The sequence below is a fragment of the Protomyctophum parallelum genome, assembly GCF_964188405.1.
Source record: "Protomyctophum parallelum genome assembly, chromosome: 7".
Classification (NCBI taxonomy): domain Eukaryota; kingdom Metazoa; phylum Chordata; class Actinopteri; order Myctophiformes; family Myctophidae; genus Protomyctophum; species Protomyctophum parallelum.
In genome coordinates, this window is record NC_139705.1 from 16361702 (window position 1) to 16388412 (window position 26711).

At 46.0% G+C, this 26711-nt stretch overlaps 1 protein-coding gene across 3 annotated transcripts in view; it reads right to left on the reverse strand.

Moving 5' to 3' along the window:
* Positions 1 to 22074, reverse strand: part of lgr6 (leucine-rich repeat containing G protein-coupled receptor 6) — an 86544-nt gene extending 64470 nt beyond the window's left edge. For all 3 annotated transcript variants that reach the window (XM_083769379.1, XM_083769380.1, XM_083769378.1), the window contains exon 1: positions 21099 to 22074. In XM_083769379.1, coding sequence (XP_083625505.1) covers positions 21099 to 21376 — 278 coding nt within the window. In that variant the 5' untranslated portion in view covers positions 21377 to 22074. The remainder of the gene's footprint in view (positions 1 to 21098) is intronic.
* Positions 22075 to 26711: the final 4637 nt, after the last annotated feature.

Below are 26711 nucleotides of genomic sequence, written 5' to 3' on the forward strand. Positions count from 1 at the left end.
GAGGAGGATTCTTTAGTAGTGCATGGTGGTGGATGTTGTTGAAGAGAGGAGGATTCTTTAGTAGTGCATGGTGAAGAGAGGAGGGTTCTTTAGTAGTGCATGGTGGTGGATGTTGTTGAAGAGAGGAGGATTCTTTAGTAGTGCATGGTGGTGGATGTTGTTGAAGAGAGGAGGATTCTTTAGTAGTGCATGGTGAAGAGAGGAGGATTCTTTAGTAGTGCATGGTGGTGGATGTTGTTGAAGAGAGGAGGATTCTTTAGTAGTGCATGGTGGTGGATGTTGTTGAAGAGAGGAGGATTCTTTAGTAGTGCATGGTGAAGAGAGGAGGATTCTTTAGTAGTGCATGGTGGTGGATGTTGTTGAAGAGAGGAGGATTCTTTAGTAGTGCATGGTGGTGGATGTTGTTGCACGTGAACCTTGCATCTCTCTGTGGCACATGTTAGTTTATTGGCCCACGACTTGACTTTGTGTGGGGTTTCTTTTGTAAATTAACGCCCTATACTTGATCACACTATACGGCATCACACAAGTAACAATAGTCCAGAGCTTGATGTAAACTTTTTGAGGCACTTAGTACATTTCCCATTCACTTGTCCAGGCACAAAAGTCATGCGTTGGCTGCTATAGGAGCGTCACAGAAAAAGTCACAAGATTTATTACTTGTCTCGGACAACAGGACAAGCAAGGACCCATTGATTCCAGAGGCCGAATCTGGGAACGCCTTCTAGGGCCTAACCTAAGGTTTCTGAAAACCTTCACATTCTGATTCATTCTTTTTTTTAAATAGTTGCAACTGGGAACACCTTCTAGAGCCTAACCTAAGGTTTCTGAAAACCTTCACATTCTGATTCATTCTTTTTTTTAAATAGTTGCTACATGTATAGCAATAGCTGATGAGACACAGAGAGCGCGCCGGCATCAAACGTAGGACAACGTATAGGTTGCACCTAGGCATACCATATTCTGAATTACCAAAAAGAGGACACATGTGCGCGTGCATGTCGTGCATGTGCATGGGTCGTGCATGCGCGGTTCTGTTTGAATTAGATTCAGATGTCAAAATAATCTATAACAAAAAAGCTCCTAAATTTGATCAAATATGCTCTATATTAGTCATGTATTTATTTAAAGCAGTGGCTCTAAAAGGTGTGATCCAGGGACCCTCATGGTTTCCTTGAGGGGGTTCCAAATGGACCCATTATAGGTCTGTAACTCTGAGAGTGTACAAATGGAACCAAATGGACCCTTACAGGTCTGTAACTCTGAGAGTGTACTAGTACAAATGGAACCAAATGGACCCTTTTATAACTTTTAACTCTGATACTGTAGAGGGTCCTTGAAATTAAAAAGTTTGAGAACCTGTATGCAATGGCTTATCTCTTGTTAAAAGAGAGACCAGCCTATTCTCCAAACCATCATATCTTATGCTTTGCTAAGTTGTACAAAATAATATTGGGTCAATTTAATTTGCAGGACTCGCCTCGCGCACAGCTGCCTTGTCTGTGTTGTTGACATGACATGGGCTAGCAGGACAGAACTTTTATTTGTGACAGACACATAGTTCCTTAATTTGCAGACAATACAATCTGCTTCTCATTGGTCAGTCACAAAGCTAAGAAAACAGTAGCCTACTTTTTCTGCATGTCAATGATGAGATAGTTCTTTGACATTTCAAGCTTTCCTCACGGAGAGAAGACAACACAAAAGCCTTTCTCTGATCTGCGGTCGGGACCAGTGCTGTCAGCGCGCAGCGCAAGCAGTGTTATGAATAATACACATTCCGGGATTCGGGCTGAAAGTCCACCTCTCACAGTGTTATTCCACTACGAACCATTGAACGTGCATTGTAATACACATTGGTCTGAATGGTCTGTGAGTGTACAGGCGATACATGTAAAACCCTGGACATTTGAAGGAATTTATAAAACCCCCCCGGACTGCCCGGACAACCCCCCAAAAGAGGACTTGTCCGGGCAAAAGAGGACGTATGGTAAGCCTAGTTGCACCAGGCGTCTGGGCGGGAACCCCTTTTAGTGTTAGCATTATGCTATGCTTTAGCTATTGAAAATTAGCAGATCTACAAGCTCATAGCGTGCCACCGAGTGGCGCGCTATGAGCTTGTAGGTCTGCTATTTTTTTTTAATTGAAGAACGACTGACTTCTTCTGAAAACTGTCAGGATCTATAAGTAATTTTTTGAATCTGATCTCAGGTCAGAATGGGTTAATGTCAAGCTAGGCCCTTCAAGTAGTAGTACAAGTTGTTGGACATATGAGGTTTCCACCCGACAGAGAAGGTATGTATGTTCTCTCGACACCACGTTTTCTGTGCAGAACTGCAGATGCACTTTTTGGAAGGCATCCAAAGAAAATAAGTTTACCCTTTTTTCCCCCCCTCAGTTCCTGAAAAGCCACCTCTTTGGAAATGTGACAGCGGGGGGGGGGGGGGGGGGGGACTTTGCCGGGTTTACACTTGGTCACAAGTTCACAACACCTTGTGTACGGCGGGAAAAGACTGGCAGAACATTGCCGTTTGAAGTGTTGCCACCCTGTGTAGATGAAAAGGGTAGGGCTAAATCACACAGAACTGGTTAAAGGCAGAAATGTTCTTTTTTATTATTCCATTTACAGAACGCAGCAGGATGTGTTTAGAGAGAGAGACAGAGAGAGAGAGAGAGTGGGAGTAGAATTGATGAAACAAAACACAACGATTGATTGACGTTTCACTGCGTCATAGAAGCACTATAGCTGAACAAAGTCCAGTCTAGCTTGTACTGTGATGTGTAGCTCGTTGGTGTGTTACTGTAGGGGCAGTGTTGATGTGTAGCTCGTTGGTGTGTTACTGTAGGGGCAGTGTTGATGTGTATAGCTCACTGGTGTGTTACTGTAGGGGCAGTGTTGATGTGTATAGCTCACTGGTGTGTTACTGTAGGGGCAGTGTTGATGTGTAGCTCGTTGGTGTGTTACTGTAGGGGCAGTGTTGATGTGTAGCTCGTTGGTGTGTTACTGTAGGTGCAGTGTTGATGTGTATAGCTCGTTGGTGTGTTACTGTAGGGGCAGTGTTGATGTGTAGCTCGTTGGTGTGTTACTGTAGGGGCAGTGTTGATGTGTAGCTCGTTGGTGTGTTACTGTAGGGGCAGTGTTGATGTGTATAGCTCACTGGTGTGTTACTGTAGGGGCAGTGTTGATGTGTAGCTCGTTGGTGTGTTACTGTAGGGGCAGTGTTGATGTGTATAGCTCACTGGTGTGTTACTGTAGGGGCAGTGTTGATGTGTAGCTCGTTGGTGTGTTACTGTAGGGGCAGTGTTGATGTGTATAGCTCACTGTTGTGTTACTGTAGGGGCAGTGTTGGTGTGTATAGCTCACTGTTGTGTTAGGTGCAGTGTTGGTGTTGACAGCAAATTTCGATTTTAGTTTAGTCATTGGTCTTTGGAATAAAACTTTTTTTGTTTTTGTCATGTTTTAGTCACCTGGAATGTTTTAGTCGACTACATCTATACTGTTGTTTTATGTTGGCAAAAATGCATTTTTGCGTTGCCTTGATGGCGTTGTACTGGCAAATTTTTCGCTTGGTGGCATGTTCAAAATAGCCCATCTACAAGCTCACAACGTGTCGCACCGTGGCGCGTTCTGAACTTGTAGATTGTCTATTTTCAGAGTGCAACACCCGAGCACAACCAAACATAAAATGATCTCTTGTCCACTCCACTAGTCCCTCCCTAACATTTACATCTAGTTTTTATTTGTTGCTGAAATTGTCGTTTTAGTCATCATAGCTTAGTTTTTATTTCATTTCAAATCAACACTGGTTGACTTATAGTGACTATTTGTGTCTCCGTCTTCCATTGGACATTGAACATTGAACACATATGTGTGAACACGGGTCATATGTGTGTCCGTACAGGGACACAATGTGTCCGTGGCGATCGTAAGACCCAATTACTCAATTTCAAGTCACCAGATTTTCTTCAGAATATGTATGGCACATTAGGAGTCCAACTAGTATACGTAAGGGTCCATTTGGTTCCAATACACTCTCAGAGTGACAGACCTGTTATGGTCATTCAGGGCTATAACTCTTTGTGTTTTCTGTGTTACTACTGGTGATATTATTATCCACTCACTGTCTTTGGGTCCGTGCGTCGTCCACAAGCCAGCATGGATGAACAGTGAGCGGCAGTGGCTCAGGGGTAGAGTGGCCGGTAGAGCGGCCAGTTCGAACCCGGCCTCCCCCCTGAGTTAGTGTTGAAGTGTCCTTGGGCAAGACTCTGAACCCCTAATTGCTCCCGATGTGCAGGTTGGTGCCTTGCTGGTTTCCTTTCCTCTGCCATCGCGGTGTGTGAATGTAATGCACAATCTATGTAAAGTGTCTTTAATAAAGGCGCTATATAAATGCACCATTTAACATGACTTGTCGCCTCATGGCGCTGCCTGTGTGAACGCAGCATCACCGTACAGGCTTTAAAAGTGAACCGACAAGTTATTGAAACTGGATGAGTTTTCAGGCTCTATTATGACTTCACTTTGGGTTGACTGGCAGAGACAGGAGGTTACTGGATCCAGCTTTAGACATTGTTTAAATCCATTACTGGGCCTCCGGCCGCCCCGCGCTCGCTTGCTCGCTGGCAGACCCGCGATCAGCTCGTCGTCGGCGCGGCATTTGACACGGCCCCAGCGGATAACATCTAGAACTGAACTTAGATCAGCACTCAATGAAACTTTTTACCGCATGCCAATGAGAACATGTGGCCGCTGTTGGTTTAAAGAGATTTAGCTTGGCCCGCGGCCATTCATGTAAAAAGTCCAGATTTCCTCTTTCACTCCTTCTCAGACATGTAATAGAGACGTGAGCATAAGTCTGGCCGCAGTCACAGTGCCTCTACAGTGGCAGGGCCGGGCCGCCTCCAGCTTCTCCCCCCACGACGACTGCAGATGGAAAAGACACCTGTGGAGGCCTTGGGCCCTATTTGGTGTTTTAAGCATTATGTTATACTTTAGCTATTGAAAAATTGCAGATCTACAAGCTCGTAGCACGGCACGAGTGCCGCGCTACGAGCTTATAGATCTGCTATTTTTTAAAAGTCGTGAAAATGTGGCGCAAATCTTTCAATTATGTTCTTTCAGAACGTTTTTAACTCATATCTTTGCTTCTGGGTGGGGGGTCCCTGGGACAACATATTTTCAGATGGGGCCAATTACAGATAATTCTGGGGTCCTTGACCCCAAGGTTGAGCACCACTGACATATAGAAACATATAGGTTTTTCAGAAAACTTTTAGGATTTAGAAGATTTTTTTTTAGAATCGGCCTTAGTCCTAAACTGGTTAAAATTGTCGATCCATCACAACGTGTTGTGCTGTTGTGCACGTGCTCACAACGTGTCGTTGTGAGCTTGTAGATCGACTATTTGAACTAATTGAAAGAATAGTAAGAATAGTCACAAAAAAAAGGGCAAAGAAGTTAGACATTGATGAAAAAAGGCCCCTTGTCTCCACCGATAAGTCCTAGTTTTTCTCCTCAACCCAGCAAATCCAGTCCTGTGGGCCTGCGTGAGCCGGCCCACGCAGGTAGTTATATAGGAACCAAAATAATACAAGGCTGTATAACTCCTGGATTTAACAAATGGAGCCAAATGGATGGACCCTGGTGTATGGGTCTATTATTTGGTTCCAATTGTGCACTACACTCTCAGAGTTCAACTCATCCGCTCAAGGAACGCTTTTTACGTGTTTTTTATTGAACTCCCAGGGTGCCAAGAATGCCTTTAACGTGTTTTTGGGGCTTTCTATTCATTCATAATCGTCTTGCTAATATTTACCGTAAAGCAACAGCCCCGGTCACTAGGCAATGGTCAGCTGTTTTGCCTGTGGCAAGATGGCCGCCCGCACAAAGCTATGGGAGCGCCGATCTTTAGAGGCGTTGAGTTAAGGCTCAGATTGAGGTGGATTGAACAACGCGATGATGTTCAGGGGGCTGAATTACTAAATCATCGCTACTGCGTGGTTACAATATTAGTGCTTCTGTTCTGAAGACTTTTAAATATAGGCCTACAATGCTCATATTAGCTATAGCTATTTTCGCTTATTGATTTTTGGGGAAGGGAAAAATTGTTCCTGAGTAAAATAGAGCACTGTATATGGTGGTATTCCTCGTTCCTACTCTCATATATGGTCTCTATGAAGTGTGGGCAATGACCGAAAGAATAAGGCCGAAACTAGTTTTCTTCGACGGGTGGCATCTCTCTTAGAGACAGGGTTAGAGGTTCAGTCACGTGGGAGAGACTCGGAGTAGAGTCGCTGCTTCTTCGCCTGGAAATGAGCCAGCTTAGGTGGTTCTGGTTAGGATGCCTCTCGGGCATCTCCCTAGGGAGGTCCTCGATGCACGTCCCACTGGGAGGAGACCCCGGGGAAGACCAAGGCGCAGTTGGAGGAAACATTTGACTCACAAACAATTGACTCACTGGCCTTGGAACGTCTCAGGATCCCCCAGGGAATGTTGCTCTGGAGAGGGAAGTCTGGAGCTCTGTTGCCCCCGCGACCCGACTACGAATAATCGGTTGAAGATGGATGGATGGATGTATATGGTGGCAGTAGCAGACAGCGGCAGAGGTTTTGGTAACATTTCACAGTGTAGATTGGGTTTGGCAGTTCCCGACCTGTGGGTCTACATCTGTGTGCACCCATATAATACTATTATATCATTACCTTACACTGTTATATTTAATATATAACAGTGTAACCACGGCAGTGAGGTTCTCTCCCCCAGACCTCATCACCTTACATCCTATAGCAGAGTTCTATTAGCACTTTGATGCTGCTGCACATGCAGGGAGTTAACTGTCATTAAGGCATTTGGGATGTCTGCGTGTGTGTGTGTGTGTATGTGTGTGCGTGCATGTGTCGTGTCTTATGGGAGAAGGCATTAAGTGTCATTAACTGGGACTAGTCATCACCTGCACACTGAGCCAAGTAGCACACGCAGTAAAAGTCCCTGTGTTCGTTTAACTCGGATTAGGGTACAAACGTGACCAAATGGAGCCCTTAGGGCTCCCCAGCTAAAGTAGTTACATAACATAACAATCATTTTACCACGTCATCCATTCTAGAGCGGTGCCCGTTGGGCACTATAGCCTACTTGGAACGATGCAAGTTGGAAATGCATGACCCACACAGTTATTATGTCTGTGTCCCTTTTATGCCCATATATGGAGTTCTTTGTCAGGCATGCCTGAGTCTATGCATATGTCAGAACCTCATCGTGATGTCAGAACAGGCCAGCTCCATATATGGAGATCTAGGGCTGATCATCAATTGTCCAGATTCCGGGCAGAGGCTTTTGTGCTGGTTCTGGACAACCGGCTCAACAGCGGGCACTGCTCTCCCTGTGGTGGTGTGGAACCATTTAGAAGTCTGTGTGGAGTTTCCAGTTACATGGATTACAGACGTACGTACGTACGTACTTTATACACATGTACAGAGACTTTTTTAGATAGATACACTATATAAATGGTGTTGGCTATTCAAAAACAGCAGATCTACAAGCGTGTTCATTCATCTTATCTTTTGGGGGGTTGCATGGCACAAAACCTTTTCAGATGGGGGGGGGGGGGGGGGGGGGTCATATCAATACACATCAATCTTGAGAGTCTTTGACATGAAAACGCTGAGAACTGCCTCAGGGCTGGTTTTCAATCAGTGGTCCCAGTGTTAAATGCAATGGGTCCATTTGGTTTCATTTTACACTCAAGAGATCAATTGCCAGTTAAACATCTGCATTACTTAGCATTACTTACTCTTATTTTTGATCAACGTTTGCCTGTTATCTCTCCTAATGGTATACCAACATCAATACAGCATGGAAAAGTGGACAAAATCGTATCCAACCATAACAAAAAATCGAGGCTAAATTGAGGCTATGGCCCCGTGGCGCAAATGCTCAATAAATAATGGGCCTTGATATGAAAAGGGTTGAAAACCACTGCCTTATTATATAGGGTACCGTCGGTCACCGTCTGGTATAGACTCAGGATTGTACTGTGCACTGTGCAGCACCCCCCCCCCCCCCGACCCCCCCCCCCGCCCCAGCCCAGCCCCTCTACTCATGTTAAACGTTCTGCTTGCTCTCGTGTGTGTGTGTGTGTGTGTGTGTGTGTGTGTGTGTGTGACTGCGTGTTATCTAATAAGTACTCACGCTATAGCACACAAACGCCAGTCAAAGATCATGGGTGTCTGTCTGTCTCCGTCTTTTCCAAAGGGTGTGTAGGTGCTGCGCGCACACGCGAAACTAACATCTCCCTGCCTGCGTGCACGCTCTCTCTCGCTCTCTCTCGCTCGCTAGGACAATTGGGGACATTTAGCTCGGGATGGGACCGGTCCTGGGGAAGAGGACAATGATGTCTCTGTGATGGTGCCTTTTTGAAGAGAGGAGGGTTGCACCCCTTTCTCGCACGGGCACAGAAGCACGCACGTGCACACACACACACACACGCACACATTCCCATGGATTCCCAGGGTTAGTTAGGAGCCGAATTGGAATCTGGGCCATGCAAGCGTTTTGCATTCTCTCACCAAGCGGTGACCCCCCCCCCCCCACACCACCACCACCCACACGTCACAAAGAGCACATTCCAGACCCCCATCATCATGTCATACATGCGTCATGCTGGTGATACACACAACACACACACACACATACACATACACACACACACACACACACACACACACACACACACACACACACACACAGAGGGCACATTTCTTGTCAACCCACATGTATGAAGGTTTTTTCTGGCGCAGGAGTCCGTGGCCGGGTCAGGCCAGGTCCCTTTGAGTGTACATTCTCAGTTACAGACCCATAAAGGTCCATTTGGTTTCTAACTTATATCATTTAGCTGGGGACCCCCTGGAACTCCCTCAAGGACCCCACTTTGGGAACCACTGCCTTAAACACCACGCACTATGCACCGCACCCACTACTTCTTTATGTATGTGATTGTATTGCCATGCTTTTTGTTCTTGCTTAATGTAAATCGCTCTGGATTAAGAGTGTCTGCTAAATGCCTAAAATGTATTTCTACAGTTGTGAGGACATCAAGCTTGCACTGGCTCTGTTCGGTGCGTAACTCCACCAGCACGCAACAAGGTCTAAATCTAACGTCTAAATCAGTGGTTCTCAAACGTTTTTGGCTTCAGTATACCCCTTTTTCCTGATTTCTGAACAAAACATGTTGAGATGTACGGAGGTCTGCGGCTGCCCAAACACATGTAATTTTGGTCGGTCCTTGACATGATATAGCAACATACGGTACGTTTTCAGAAAACCGTTAGCAGTTAGTTATAGTTTCAAGTAAACATTTGAGGCCTTTTTTCCCCCACCACTGTCAAGTTCTACTGTACACCGTGGAACTCACAAGTACAGTAATGCAAGTACGCGCATGTGCGCGCACACACACACACACACACACACACACACACACAGTTCTTTCCAACTGTCTGACACACACACTCCCCCCCTCCCCCCCTCCCCCCCTCCCCCCCTCCCCCCTTCCAGATCTTGGGTTGTGATTGCTTTTTACTCGTTTTCTAAGGGACAGGATACGGCGTGGCTAGAGAGAGCACACTGTGGCCTCTCTGTCTCCTCCTCCTCCTCCTCCTGGGTTCCGGAGGGAGCAGCCATTGTTCCCATTGTTCTGTGGCTCGCTCGTTATACCTTGCCTACCTGCCGTCTGTCCCCGGGCGACGTTTAAAAGCCTCCCAGGTCTCTCTCTCTCTCTCTCTCTCTCTCTCTCTCTCTCTCTCTCTCAGGAAACCGCAAACCGCCACCGGTATCCAAAAAAAAAAGCAAAAAAAAAAAGCTCAACTCCCTCGCCGGCATCAACGCCCCTCTCTGGCATAAATATCACTTTTGTTGCGGAGCGGAAGTGTTCTTTGTGTTGTTGTTTTGTGTTTTTCTATGTTTTTATCTAATGCCGTTGTGTGGCCCTCCAGGGGAAAACAGGAGACAGAAACAACTGACACTCTGACACAAACAACATTTGAGGGAAGGTAGTGTTAAGTATGGAAGGAAAGGATTAGGAAGCAAGAAAGGAAGGGACAAGGTGTTTGGTAAATAAACCTTTTGAGAGTGATTATCTCCCCCAAACAGTGGGTCGGGTCCCATTTGTGGGTCACAGACACATTTTTACATTATTATTTTAATTATTTTAAAGATATTTTTGGGGCTTTTTGCCTTTATTGATATATTATAGTAGTTTGACAGGAACGGGGGAGATAGATGGGGGGGAGGCAAAGACACGCAGCAAAGGTCGTCGGGATCGGGACTCGAACCCGCGACACGCTGTCAGGGTTTACCAGCCTATAGGTGCCTGGACCGCTCGGCCGGCCCAGGCCATTTCTAAACATTTTCAATGTTTATTCATTTTGTTTTTCATGGAGAAAAATCTAAGAAATTCCTTATATTAGAAAACAAATGTTTGAGTAGTAGTGAAAATGGCCGATCTACAAGCTCACAGCGTGGCGCGCGGAGCTACGCGTTATGAGCTTGTAGAGCTGCTATTCTCACACTATTGTTTAAGTCCCGGGGAGACATCAACATTGTTCTTTTGAGTCACAGGCTAAAAGCTTTTGGGAAATACTGATGCAGACCACTGGTTCTCAAAGTCAGGTCCGGGGACCATCGTCACCCGGGGTGTCCAAATATGGTCCGTTTTGCGGGTCTGGTCCGTGACTATGGAGAGGTATGCTACCCTCGCGGGTCCGCTTGGTTCGGGAAATGAGGAGTACAGAAGCCGGGAAGCGAGACGAAGGGAGGCCAAACAACTGACAACTTTGACACAAACAACACATATTTGAGGGAAGGTAGTAAAAAGAGGGAAGCGGTTTTGTGTGGTAAATAAATTGTTTTGAGAGTTAGTATAGGAGAAGCAGATATGGTCCCTGGACGAGTTCGTAACTCTGAGAGTGTGTACACCAATGGATCGAAGCGGACCTTTTTGGTTCCATTTTCTACTCTCTCAGAGTTAAATGAACACTTGTTTTGCAGGGTGGTTCGGGGGTGCCAGAGATTGTGAAAATGGTACTATCAAATGGGTATCCGTGCAGTGGTGCAAAGTAACTGTACTTCAGTACACTTTGAAGTCATTTTTACTTGACTGGAGTGTTCCCAAATTTCAATACTTTTACTTCTACATCTCAGGTCCAAATATTCTACTTTTACTCCACTACAATTAATTGAATACTTTAGTTACTTTGCAAATTGTATTATTATTATTATTCAATTCCGGGCATTTAAAAATAGCAGATCTACCAGCTCACAATGCGTCACATCACAACAGTGCTGTAGTTTACACTGCCAGGATTGTCTGTCTATTTTCTGTCTCTTTCCTTCCTGTATAAATTCAAGTAGACACCCCCCCCCCCCTACTCTCTGTATCCACTGACTGTCAGTTGGCTTAGTGCCACCCCCCCCCCCCCCCCCCACATCCAACACACACACACACACACACACACACACACCTTGAACACATTTAAATCGCTATCCTTGGACACAGACATTTCTCCATTATCTCTGATGCGTTCATTGACTTGCCCAATACAAGATATTACATAGTTTTTACACTATGTAATAGTGTAATAGAACACAGTTCCAACACCTGCACAGTGCACACACACACACACACACACACACACACACACACACACACACGCACAGTGCACACACACACACACACACACACACACACACGCACAGTGCACACACACACACACACACACACACACACACACAGAGTGCACACACACACACACACACACAATGCACACACACGCACAGTGCACACACACACACAGAGCCAGGACACTGATGCCCTGGGCCTGATAACTGCGCTCTAAAGGACCCCCCACACACACACACACACACACACACACACACACACACACACACTCAATGTCCTCTTTTCTGACCATGTGAATCTATGATTTTCGTCTTTCTTGTTCATTCTCTCTCTCTCTCTCTCTCTCTCTCTCCCCATGTCTCTGCCTATGTCTCTCTCTCTGACATGGTGTTTACAGTGTGACCTGGGTCAGTCATGATAGGAATCGTTCCGCCAACCTAATGGTTGGATGACACGCACACGACAGTCGCCACCGTCCAGGCAGGATGTTATTGTGTTGTGTTGTGTTTATATATGTGTGTGTGTGTGTGTGTGTGTGTGTGTGTGTGTGTGTGTGTGTGTGTGTGTGTGTGTGTGTGTGTGTGTGTGTGTGTGTGTGTGTGTGTGTGTGTGTGTGTGTGTGTGTGTGCATGTGTGCGTGTGTCATTTTCGATTTTAGCTTAAAAAAAAAAATCTTTATTTTATGCTTTGGCTATTCATACAGAATACAACCTCATATAGCGCGTCACGTTCTTTTTAGAATAATCTTTTAATATAGCCTATAGTTGTTTTTGTTTTTTTATAAGCGTATACTCAAAACTCAAATATTTTGTTCTGGGGGGTCCCTTGGAACAAAACATTTTGACATGGAGGTCGGTGGCCAAATACTGTAGCCTACATATAATGTTTGGGGTCAGCTGATGACCACTGACTATACAGTATATCAACATAGGTTTTTCAGACAAAAAGATTAGGATTTAGAAGACATCGGCCTATCATCGGCCTATCAATGGGTAAACTGCCAGCTCTGAAATCATGCAATACACAGTATATATATAATTGTTTTCTTATTTCCTTATTTTTCGTCTTTTTTTTTTCATCTTACTTCTCCATCCTCTCGTGCTCTCTCTCTCTCTCCCTCTCTCTCTCTATCTCTCTCTCTCTCTCTCTCTCTCTCTCTCTCTCTCTCTCTCACTCTCTGCATTTTCCTCATAGTCTTGCCGTGGACTCCACTGGCTAGACAGAATTCCCTCAGCTGTATGGGTGGTCTTCACACGCACACACACACACACACACACACGCTCACACACACTCATTGGTTTCCTTCTATCTGGTAATGCACTAGCTGTGGTTTTCCTGGGCTGGCCAAGTCACTGTTAGAAGTTCCACCACACTCACCGCCACCACAAAGCATCACCTAATCACACTGCTCAAACTGCAGCGCCACAAACACACACACCTACAGTGCTGGGAACACACACAGGCACGAGCGCGCGCACACGCACACACACACAAACACACACACACACACACACACGCACTCACACTCGCGCACACACGCACTCACACTCGCGCACACACACACAGCCGCTGACATAGGGGTGTGATGTGTAAACACCAGTGACTGACAGCCTTCCAAACAGACGGGCCGTGTGTGTATGGCACCGCTCAAACATTCCAATCTGATCATAAACATATATCCATTCACTTTGGAGTGAAAATAAATAGAGCTGCCTGCTTTGGAGCTTTAGATAAGGCCCTGTTGAGGGGGTTGGGGTTTGGCTGGGTGGGGTGCTTTGTTTGTTGACCAGCGTTTGTTGTAGAGACCAGCTAGACGGTTCTCAAAGGTTTTCCATGTCACAAGGACCCCCAAATGAATATGTCCTTTGGATGGCGGACCCCAGTTCCAACATGATTATTTTGTGGGGTCTGTGTTAGTGGGTCCCCAGTTCAAATATGATTATTTTGTGGGGTCTGTGTTAGTGGGTCCCCAGTTCAAATATGATTATTTTGTGGGGTCTGTGTTAGTGGGTCCCCAGTTCAAATATGATTATTTTGGGTGGTGCCCAGTTCGAATAATTATGATTATTTTGGGGGGTCCCCAGTTGAAATATGATTATTTTGGGGGGTCCCCAGTTGAAATATGATTATGTTGGGGGATGCTCAGTTCAAATATGATTATGTTGGGGGATGCTCAGTTCAAATATGATTATGTTGGGGGGTCCTCAGTTGAAATATTATTATGTTGGGGGGTCCTCAGTTGAAATATGATTATGTTGGGGGGTCCCCAGTTGAAATATGATTATGTTGGGGGATCCTCAGTTCAAATATGATTATGTTGGGGGGGTCCCCAGTTGAAATATGATTATGTTGGGGGTCCCCAGTTGAAATATGATTATGTTGGGGGATCCTCAGTTCAAATATGATTATGTTGGGGGGGTCCCCAGATCAAATATGATTATGTTGGGGGGTCCCCAGTTCAAATATGATTATGTTGGGGGGGTCCCCAGATCAAATATAACAAAAAACATTGCATGGATGCACCTGGGACGTATCCTCAGTGATGTATCCTGAGGTCAACGGGGTTACGGGTCTCGCAACATCATACCCCTCACTCAGGCGACCCAGCCGGGAGTGATCAAGTCCCGACTTACGTCCCAGTAGCTACCCTCAATCAGTCCCATTAGGGAAAAACCAGGGGCACACAATCCGTTGGAACTACTCCAGAACTACTCTGCCAGGGCTTGGAGGTTCACTTCTGGCACATGGAGGGACTAGGCTCTGTAGGTTGTCTCCTGTCCGGGCCCCTCCTACGTCTCACCAGGTCCACTCCTGCTCTCACCAGAGCGAGGACCTGTGCGTTGCACCAGAGTCCCAGCACCAGACAGTTCATTCAGGAGTGGTGGGCAATGGTTCCGCAGGGTCATGGTGCTGCGGTTCCGCTTACTGCTTGCATGGCCCTCCTAAAGGCCTCACCGAGGGTTGTTGGGATTCCTTCTCACGGAGGACACAGGCTGGGGCGCTAACCCATACTGCTCACCCGGTTGCCGTCTACATTCCGGCTGTCACCCGTCTCTCCGGTGGTCACCAGACTATACCTGGTTGTCACATAGTCTAACCATTCCTATGAGTCACTATAAATAGAAGAACTATAACAAATATGATTATGTTGGGGGGGGTCCCCAGATCAAATATGATTATGTTGGGGGGTCCCCAATTCAAATATGATTATGTTGGGGGATCCTCAGTTCAAATATGATTATGTTGGGGGGGGCCCCAGTTCGAATATGATTATGTTGGGGGGATCCTCAGTTCAAATATGATTATGTTGGGGGGGGTCCCCAGTTCGAATATGATTATGTTGGGGGGGTCCCCAGTTCGAATATGATTATGTTGGGGGGTCCTCAGTTCAAATATGATTATGATGGGGGATCGCCACCTGAAAAGTTTGAGAAGAACTAATATTCTCTAGACAAGCTGGAATAAAGCATCATCTCGTATGACTTTGCTCACAGCTATAGCCTAGCCATAAAACGCCAGAGATCCCTTACATGTATGTGCTTTATGCATGCACGCTATGTTCCAACTCTAGGGACGCAATGCATAAACACACATACACGCACATACTCATCTACCCTTGGGTGCTATCTTTCGTCTCTAATCTGATATCAAAGTGAAGGTCTTTCAAAGCCTCTCACATGACAGCTCATTTCATGGCGTTGCCCACGGAAACGATTATTGTCATAAATCTCCGCGGAGCACTTTGCTCTGAGTTGCCTCGGAGCACCTTTCGCTTCCAACCCCCCCTCCCCCCCCCCCCCCCCCCCCCCCCCCCCCACTCCCCCCCACTCCCTCTCTGAGCGAGAGAGCATGGGCTTCCTTCAGTCACATCAGGATTCCTGAGGAGAATCAGACTGCATTCTTTTCACTGCGTATACGCACGAGGAGGCTTGTTTGTCTTTCTCCCTATAGCCTACAACCAAGGCTGGAGGTTTCTACAAATTAGCTGCGTTCCATGCCTGATTCATGGCTCCTCCGTGTGTCAGTCACATACAGACAGAAAGAAAAATGTGTTTAAATTGTGCTTTGGTTCTACTAAAGACTCATTTTATTTAGGGAATGGTTCCTTGTGTGTTTCTAGGAACCGTTTTTTTGTCATTTTGTTATGCACATATATACATTTATTATCACATAATTTTGTAACCTGCTTCTTATCCCCTGACGGGGAGGGGTCAGGGTAGGACGTAGCGCATGGAAGGAACACGTTATTCCAACCACTAGGTATAGTACCTTATTGGGGCATATATGTTCTATGGTTGTTTTGTCTGTACAGTATGTATGTGTATAGTTTCATGTTACAAAGTGGACCACAATGGAAACAAGCGAAGGCTTTTTTGTGTCTAAGTCCATTTGGCGTTTTTTTTAAATGTCATTTTCTGTAATTTTCTTAAACTGCCAATAAAGTATTCTATCTATCTATCTATACAGGGAGAACATGCAAACTCCACACAGCCACATTTCAAAGCTTGTGGCTATCTTTTCATTTGAATCCTTGAAAAGCACCCGACAGCAGATGATTTGCACCAGCGTGTGTGCACGCACGCACACACAAACAGCCAAAGAAACGGTCTGAATGGATCGCCCTAGCGGTCCTCACTCGCTCTCGCCGTAACATTAGCACTTGTGCTGCTCTGTGACTGAGCCCGCTTTGAAGGGCTCTCCGATGACACGGCTGAATGATGTCATCTATGTGGGTGCATGCGTCCATGCGTGCGTGTGCGTGTGTGTGTGTGTGTGTGTGTGCGTGTGCGTGTGCACGTGAGTTGGTGGGGTGATACGTGGACTTTTCTCCACCAAATCCCTGTGACCCTCTCTCTGAATATACAGTGTGCACTGTGAGGGGAGACTAGCCACTCTCTTGCACAGTGGTTTTGGACCTTTTCGGCCCGCGACCCCAAAAATAATCACAATTGAACTGGCGGACCACCCAAAAAGAATCACATTTGAACTGGGGACCCCCCAAAAATAATCACAATTGAACTGGCGGACCACCCAAAAAGAATCACATTTGAACTGGGGACCCCCCAAAAATAATCACATTTGAACTGGGGACCCCCCAAAAATAATCACGTTTGAACTGGGGACCCCCCAAAAATAATCACGTTTGAACTGGGGACCCCCCAAAAATAATCACATTTGAACTGGCGCACCACCCAAAAAGAATCACATTTGAACTGGGGACCCCCAAAAAAGAATCACATTTGAACTGGGGACCCCCCAAAAAGAATCACATTTGAACTGGGGACCCCCCCACCCTGACAAGCACTTGGAATTGTAGGAGCTGTTGAGGCATCACATTTAGTTTGACTGGGTTGGTTCCCACCGATAGATAGCCGACATACCCAATGTAACCTGGGGGTCCTTCTGGGGGTCCCCCGACCCGCAGGTTGTAGAACCACTGCTCTAGCACAGTGGTTCATGTTAAGGACCCCCAATCTGCCAGGGCTGGATTGGACCAACCATGGGGCCTAATAGGCTGTCGTAATGTTTTATAACACTATACCGGGGGTCCGAAATGACAAGCCATAATATACTGTATACTCTGCTGGCTTTTGGACTATAGGTCAGCTTTGCCACATCATATCATGTGTACGTGAGTGCGCGTGTGTGTGGGTGGGCCACAGGGTTATAGGGAGGTGTGTGTGTGTTTGTGTGTGTGTGTGTGTGTGTGTGTGTGTGTGTGTGTGTGTGTGTGTGTGTGTGTGTGTGCGTGTGCGTGCGCGTGTGTGTGTGTGTGTGTGTGTGTGTAACTAGCTGAGTTAAGTTGTTTTTCTTCTTTTTTGGACCATGACAAAAAAAGAGCTGCATGTGTCTTATTTGTCTGATTTTGTGTTGTCCTGCATCTCCCATCTTGTCCTACTTTCTATGCCCCCTCTTCCGTGCTCTGTGTGTGTGTGTGTGCGTGTGTGTGTGTGTGTGTGCGTGTGTGTGTGTGTGTGCGTGTGCGTGCAGGGTTGGTCGCTGGGTTTATTTATCCTATTCTAAATCAGCCCCTCAAACTTACTAATTGGTCCAGTTCCACAGTTAGGTAACGAGGGGAAATGAACAATTACTCCTGTGTTTGTGGAGAATGATGTATTTGTATGTTTGTGCGTGTGTGTGTGTGTGTGTGTGTGTGTGTCTGTCTGTCTGTCTGTCTGTCTGTCCGTCTTTGTGTGTGCAGGCATGCATGCGAGTGCCGAGCGCGCGTGCACGTACAGTATGTGTGTGCGTGTTTGTGTTTATAGCTCCAGTCAAGTGTTTCAGGTCATCACTGTTTCTTGTTTAGTGGCAAAGTCCAGAGGACTCAAAACATGCTCACTTTCTGGAGAAACAAAAGCTGCACATTTCAAAGCTTTCAGAAAAGATTTGTATGTGTGGATGTGTGTACGGTATGTACATGCCTGCCTGCGTGCGTGCGTGCGTGCGTCGCACACTCGCTGGCGTCTGTGTGCCGTGTGTTTCATTGTTCTTGGAGCCACCTCAGTGTTCCAGTGTGTTACGGGACCCCCTGACGTTGTCATAAGTATAGACTGATTCCTGGACAGAGTCAGAGAACATAATATTTCATCACCGCAGTGCAGCGTACTGTACTGTACTGTACGTTACACTCTCCATGTGTTTTAGCTTTCATGTGAGATGAAACCTGGCCCTGCCTCTCTCTCTCCCGTCCCGTCCCCGCGCAGCGCAGCGGAGGCAGAGGTAACACTGGGGTATACTGTATAGGAAGAAGCAGTGATCCAAGGCAGCATAGAGTTATGTTTTATGTGCGCCTTTTAAAGTCGTTCGCTATATAAACTGTTGATCCGCGCTCCCTCCCTCCCTCCCCTCCCTCCCTGCAGTCTGTTCCCCCGTGTGGCTCGTTGTGTTAGAATAATGCTCGGGTGCCCCTAGTGGCCCGACCGCTCCATCGCACTGCTTCTTGTGTTTCCTGGATTTGACTTCTATCACTTCGATATCAGTTATCACTAAAGTGGCCTTAATCGCTCCTCCGAGGCCCCCGCGCGCTGAGGCAGCAGTGGGAGAGATGGCTGGCTTCAGTTCAGTCCACATCATTCAAGCTAGGGCGGGTTTTTTAACTGCATGTAATATGTCAAGATTATTCCGTTTAGGCCGAAAGGGGGAAGTCTGACTGAACCAAACGCTGGTCAAGGGTGGGCTATATAGGACTAAAGTTTAGAACCGAGTTGTGAACTTAAGAAGGTTTCATTATGAGATAAGCTTTTTTTCCGACAAGGTTATTTCTGGCTCTCTTTTAAAGAGGTGAGGATGACGTAGCGGTTAGCTCGACGTTACGCCACCTTAACATAATATAACGGCTCTGACGGGTGGAAACATCACAAGTCCAAGACCGTTAACTTCTCAGGATTAAAATTCAATAGAAATATCAATAGCAGATCTACAAGCTCGAGCTTGTACAGTAGATCTGCTATACTTTTGGTGCTTTTGCGTGGCACTGTAGTGCGGTGGTTTTCAACCTGTGGTCCGGGGACCATCGGTGGTCCTCGAGGGGGTTGAAGGTGGTCCCCAGTTGAAAATGATGGAGTTGGTAACCAAATGGACCCTTATACTGTAGATCTTTAACTCTTGAGAGTGTTAAATGAAACCAAATTGTGGTTCCATTTTGCACTCTCAAGAGTTAAATAATTGTTACTTATTTTACAAGAAGTCAACACAATTATAGAATTTGGACGAATTGTTATTTTGATCAACGTGTGCCTGTTATCTCTCCTAACCGTACCAACGTCAATAGGCATGGAATACAGCATGGAATTGTGGAAAAATGTTATCCAAAGACAACCAAATATTCTACATTTTGGGTCAGAGAGGCTAAATCTCATTAAATGGTGGTGGCTCACATGCAGAATAAATAATGGGCCTTGATATGAAAAGGATCGAAAACCACTGCTGTAGTGTGATCAGGTAGGACGTTAATTTACGAGAAAACGCGCATGCACACACACACACACACACACACACACACACACACACACACACACAAAAGGTCAGAATATATAGATAAGAGGTTGACAGCAATGATATAAGCCTGGTGTTGAAGTGGCCTTGCCCTTGACACTGACGATAACACATTGTACACAGATTGATAGTGGTTTGTGAAGAGCATTGTTACCAATGTAGTTCACGAGCCAGCTTTTATAAAGACTTTATAAATGTAACAACACGTTACTTGTGTCCTTTTGGACACCTGTAGTACTGATGTTTGTTACCGCGGTACTAGAGTGGTATAATACACTACAGACGTGTGCCTTTCGTAGCCAAAAGTCTGCAGTCTGAGAGCTACGGTGGCACATCTTAAACCTATAGTGTTCGGAGCTCATAAAAGCTCCGACGCAGTCAGTCATGTGAGCATGTACCCATATCAACACGCCCGTTCTCATACAGATGACAAACGTGTGCACACGCACACATACACACACACACACACATCCACGCTGAATCTCCAGTTGGCGCTTGGAAACCTGACACTGAAAGCAGCGGTCCAGTAATATTACCATAGTGGCCAACACACACAGTCTCTCTCTCTCTCACACACACACACACACCCTGTCTCTCTCTCTCTCACACACACACACACACACACACACACACACACACACACACACACACACATGTTCCCACTTGGCCCTGTCCATTTGGTTGTGTCCCTGTGCCTCTGGTGACACGTCCAACTGTCGCTCATTGATCCAACTGTTCCATGCCCAAGTCAGCTAAAAGAAATTTCAAAAATAACTCCAGTCTATCGTCCATTATAGGATCACACAATATTCAATTCAAGATTGTTTCAATCTGTGGTATATTATATGCAATAAGTGCATTATGAGTGCATAAAGAAATGCATGACAACCGAATATATATATATATATAGAGAGAGAGAGAGAGAGAGAGAGATAGAGAGAAGCATGACAGAGGCAAAGGAAGGAGTGAGATTCCACCCGACCCCAAAGATTAAGACGAAACGGAAGTGGAGAGATATTTATGCGTATATAGAGGGAGTTTAGACACATGTCTCCACATTGGCCCTGAGAGGAAGCAAAGCGTGCTTTTCGACCATGAAGTGGTCCTTGAGGGGGTTCCAGGTGGTCCCCATGCAGCTAAATGATGGAGAGCTGGTAACCAAATGGACGCTTAAAGATTGTTGACTCTTGAGAGTGTAAAATGAATTACTTAATTTACAAGAGGTCTACACAATTGGATAAATGGATTGTTATCTCCGTTATCTCTCCTATGATTACAGAATCTTATCCAACGAGTCACAACAACAAAATGTTCCAAGTTCTGGGTCTGGGAGTCTAAATTTGAAAGTGTGTGTGTGTGTGTGTGTGTGTGTGTGTGTGTGTTTGTGTGTGTTGGGGGGGGGGGGGGGGGGGGGGGGGTAGGTGTACTCACAGGTACGTGGTCAGGGGGCTGAGGTTGGCCGGCACGGACGACAGTCCCAGCTCGGAGCAGTCCGCCATGACGAAGATGCCGTCCTCCTCGCACTGGCACGGCAGCGGGCACGGCGGTACGGGCATCACCCCCGGCAGGCTGCCCTGCTGCCTCTCCTGCTGCTGCCCCCCTGCGCCGCCCCCCCGCCCGCCGTAGCCACCCCAAACAGAGGCAGACCCGCCGCGCACGCCGCGTCCCCCTCCTGCCACGCACAGGAGACACAGCAGCACAGGTAGCATGGTCCGTCCGTCTGTCCGTCCGGGTGTCCTCTGACTGACTGAATGAATGACCTCACCTGTCCTGTCTGTCTCTGCACTCGCGTGTGTCCCTGTGTCTACCTGTCAATCACACCTGGGCGCTCTCGCTGCTTCTTGGCGCTCGGATGCTTGTTTTGACTTGACAGCTCGGACTGGCAGATGTGAAGAGGTTCCAGTGTTGCAGTAGTAGTTGTAGTATTCTCTGTGTTGAGGAGCTTTAGCAGTAGTAGTCGTAGTATTGGGTCCTCTCCTCTGTGTTGAGAAGATTTTCTCTGCAGGCTTGTTGTTCCAACTGTTCAACAAACAGGTCCTCTCTCTCTCTCTCTCTCTCTCCCCACGCTGTGTGAATGAAACCGAGTCAAGCCTCTGGACTGGACTTGTCTCTGTCACAACTTCCCCTCTTGCATCTCCTTCTCTCTCTCTCTCTCTCTCTCTCTCTTTCTCCCTCTCTCTAGCTGTCTCCTTGCCTTTTCCAGTATCTCTGTCTCTGTCTCTCTGTCTCTGTCTGTCTCTCTCTCCCTCTCTCCTCCCTGCCTGTGTGTGTGTTTGTGTCAGTATTCCTCAGTCACCAGGCAGTGTGTTCCCAGGGGGTGAATGAGTTAGACTTTGTTGTAAATTCCTCTCTGCTGTGCTGTGCTGTCTCTCCTCTCCCTTCTCTTTCACTCTGCTCTCTCTCTCTCTCTGTCCCTATCTCACTCTCTCCTCTCCTCAAAACACAATCTCTCTCTCTCTCTCTCTCTCTCTCTCTCTCGCCCTCACCCCTTACCTATTGTAGTGGGAGTGCATGGGCTGCTCCCATTGGCCCTCAATTTAGGGATGGGCCGGAGCATCTCCGGAAAGTGGGAGGGGCCTCGCGACTCACTCACACTCTTCCCTCTCTTTTTTCCCCCCACTTCTTCTTCTCACTCTCCTTTCAATCACCCCCTTCCCCACCCCCAACCTCTCTCTCTCACTGTCCCCCGGTGTCTCTCTGTCGTTCCCTCACTTTAGGCTCTGGATATAGGATCACCAGGTGAACTTGAGTACTATTTTGAGGTATTTGTACTTTACTGGAGTGTTTCCAATACTTTTACTTCTACTCTACATCTCAGATCCAAATATTGAACTTTAGTTACTAGTTAACTTTGTAGGTTTTGATTGTTATTACACAACATACATTAACCACTTCAGTTCGTCCAATAGCCGATCTACAAGCTCACAAAGCCAAGGCATTGTGAGCTATAGTTTTTCATTTGAAAACTGCATAATGAGTACTTTCTACTTTTGGTACTTTGAGTACATTTTGATACCAAGTCTTACTTTTACTCAACTACATTTTGAATTCCGTCCATTTATTTCTATATTTATTCAGTATTGATACAGAGAGACAGAGAGAGAGAGAGGGACAGAGAGAGAGACAGAGAGAGAGGAAGAGAGAGAGAGAGACAGAGACAGAGAGAGAGAGACAGAGAGAGAGGAACAGAGAGAGAGAGAGAGACAGAGAGAGAGAGAGAGAGAAACAGAGAGAGGGGGGATGACGGAGAATGAAAGAGAGACAGACAGACAGACAGAGAGAGATTGAAAGAGATTGAGAGAAAGAGAGAGAGGACGACAGAGAACGATAGAGATTGTGTGTGTGTGTGTGTGTGTGTGTGTGTGTGTGTGTGTGTGTGTGTGTGTGTGTGTGTGCGCGTGTGCGTGTGCGTGTGCGCGTGCGTGAGAGCTGGGTCAGAGTGTGTGACAGGGAGTGACTGTTTGCAGGAAATTGGAATTCTGACACTTCGGCACCCCTCGCTCCCCAGGAAAGAGCACAATCCAGTCCCTCGTAACTCACACCTTCTCAGGTTTCGGGGCTGGGTGCGTGCATGCGTGCGTGTGTGCGCACTTGACGCACACGCAACACACAAACAAATATGCACACACATTGACACGCACGCACACGTGCCCTGACACACATATGCAGATTGCTCATACACACACACACACACGCACACACACAACATGTGCGTGTGTACGGTTCTCTCTCTCTCTCTCTCACACACACACACACAGAATGTGTTATCATGAGTGAGATAATACAAAGAGAGTACATATCCATTTCAGGAACACGTACTGCTGTCGAAGAGAGGAGAGTGTGGATTCGTCAGGAAGTGTCAGCCGCCAGGCCCCAGCGGCACAATATTCTTCCAACAGTGCATCCAAGTATAAATGTTGAAGAGAATGCTGATGGAGCAGACTGCTGTGACAGTGAACGTATACTGTACTAACATCAGATCAACTCGGAGCATTGTACAAATGGACCTGTACGGGACCATTATTCCATTTGTACTGCAGTGACACTTTTATTATAGTCTAATTGACAGTTAAAATCCGTAACACACTCTCTGTACTCTCTCTCTCTCTGTCTCTCCCCATCCACACGGTACTCTCTCTCTCTCTCTCTCTCTCTCTCCTCTCATCTCTCATCTCTCTCTCCTCTCTCTCTCTCTCTCCCAATCCACACGGTAACATCCTCAGTTCTGGTTTAACTCTTGAGAGTTTCTCAAGGGCAACACACACAGTCTGCAAACGGTGCGCGTCAAAACAGCTCCATTATTTTCAATGGACCTACTGTATGCCACACCGGCGGCGATCACGCCTCGCCCGGCGCTCCGATGCGCCACTGTTCTATTTCCGGGCGTTCCCGCACGGTGAAAGTGTTTCCGCGCACGTCGATACTGTGCTGCTACGCTGCGCAGCCTGTGTGTGTTGCCCTTCACACAAACAAAAGTGTAAAAATAAATACAAATAAAATAAGGACCCTCACGGTATACATTTTGGCACTCGCCCGGCCCGGGCTTAAATGAACACTAACGTAAACCCAGATGTAAACATGTTTTAGGGCTTTTGGTCTTAACCTCTTAGCAGTTTTTGCATTGACCTGTACCTGTCTCTTGGACTATACCCATTATGCAATCTGTTAATAACATTTTCAATCAATCAATCAATCAATCACAACGATCTTAAAAGTATGGTAATTAGTGCTTCTGTAACAGGAACAAGTCCCCTTCTCTCCAGCTCTATAATGATGAGAAAATAAATGTTCAGGTGGATTGTCAATTCCACCCAAACAGGAGAGAGTATTTAGCTAGCCAGATCCAATTTTGTCCGCTCATTTATTTTTATTTATTTTTTAAGATACGACACGCTGTCAGGCCAGACTACAGCACCACTAGGCCGGGCCGGGCCCCGCTCTTTTCTTTTGTGTCATCCCTTCCAATTGCACTTGTTTAACACATACCCTGCCTTTAACTGTGCATACAACTCATGGTATTTTGTTTAACACCTACCCTGCCTTTAACTGTGCATACAACTCATGGTATTTTGCCGAGTTCAGAGACCCCCAATGTTTTCTAATTCATGGCATTTCTTATATTTTTCCTTTATTTCTTCGTGAAATTACTGAAAAAGCATTGCATTTTGTTTTTAATTCATGAAATTGGATTTTCTTCTGGGAAATTTTGGAATTGTTTTGAAATATAATAATTGTAGAAAACAACTTTTGCACACCTAGTGACGAGGCGTACCGGGTGCGTAGGCCAGTGCACATCAATAATAAGAAGAAAGATACGCCCGCACACTGAGTATCTGCTCTGTACAAGACTGTTACATTTATTCACTGAGTATCTGCTCTGTACAAGACTGTTACATTTATTCACTGAGTATCTGCTCGGTACAAGACTGTTACATTTATTCACTGAGTATCTGCTCTGTACAAGACTGTTACATTTATTCACTGAGTATCTGCTCGGTACAAGACTGTTACATTTATTAACTGAGTATCTGCTCGGTACAAGACTGTTACATTTATTCACTGAGTATCTGCTCTGTACAAGACTGTTACATTTATTCACTGAGTATCTGCTCTGTACGAGACTGTTACATGTATTCACTGAGTATCTGCTCTGTACGAGACTGTTACATGTATTCACTGAGTATCTGCTCTGTACAAGACTGTTACATTTATTAACTGAGTATCTGCTCTGTACGAGACTGTTACATGTATTCACTGAGTATCTGCTCTGTACAAGACTGTTACATTTATTCACTGAGTATCTGCTCTGTACAAGACTGTTACATTTATTAACTGAGTATCTGCTCTGTACGAGACTGTTACATGTATTCACTGAGTATCTGCTCTGTACAAGACTGTTACATTTATTCACTGAGTATCTGCTCTGTACAAGACTGTTACATTTATTCAAAGGCAACTTTTCGGTCCCTCTGGACCTTCTTCAGGAATCACCATGGGTGACTTAACCCATGTGACCAAGAAAACTGAGTTTGCAATTTGAATGGAAGTGCAATGGTGTTAAATGCCTTCATGCATTTAAACATTCACTTCTTCTATACCCCGGCCTCCACCCCTCAACCCTCTCTCCCTCCTCCCACCCTGCCTATTTTCTCTTCTCCTCTCTGCTTCCATCCCTTCTCTCTCTCTCTCTCTCTCTCTCTCTCTCTCTCTCTCTGTCTCTCTCTCTCTCTCTCTCTTCTCTCTCTCTCTCTCTCTCTCTCTCTCTCTCTCTCTCTCTCTATCTCCCTCTCTCTCCTGCCTCTCTCTCTCTGTGTGCCTCTCTCTCTCTCTGGCCTGAATCGTCCCTCATTAATTAATTAACATTCCTACGCCACTGTGTTTTCTGAGAGCTCTTTGTTACGGGCCACAAAACCTCTTTGAGAGAGAGAGAGAGAGAGAGAGAGAGAGACCTTCACTGGGACTCTCCCCCTCTCTCTCTGTAGGACTGAAGTGGTTAATCTATGTTTTGTAATAATAATGAAAAGCTACAAAGTAACTAGTAACTAAAGTTTTTAAATAATTGTAGTGGATACTCTCCAGTAGCCTACAGTAAAAGTATACACATTTTTAATTAAGTACCGTACTTTATACTTAGTTTCTTTCCTCCACTGTGGAAGAGTAACTAAGACTTTTTGTTTATTTCATAAATTAATGCCCGCCTCGATCACGCTACAACATCACACTACAACATCAAAAGTAGCAAATCGACAAGCTCAAAGTTTGCTCTTGTAGATCTGCTGTTTTTGATGCTTTTGTATTTTAATCAGTTTTGGAAAGAATGCTGGCGTGAATTAGTCAATTAGATCCTAATTTTTCAATAAATGCTAGCGCTGTAAGGTAAAAATAAAATACACTCACAATTATTGTATTGCAGACATTTAAATTTATGGTGAAATTGTCCTCCGTCATAGACTAGTAGGCATCAGCTTTTATTGAGCAAAATCAAGATTGTAGATCTGCAAATGTTGGCGAACGTTCCACCAATGATAGGGATGCTGGGCGTTC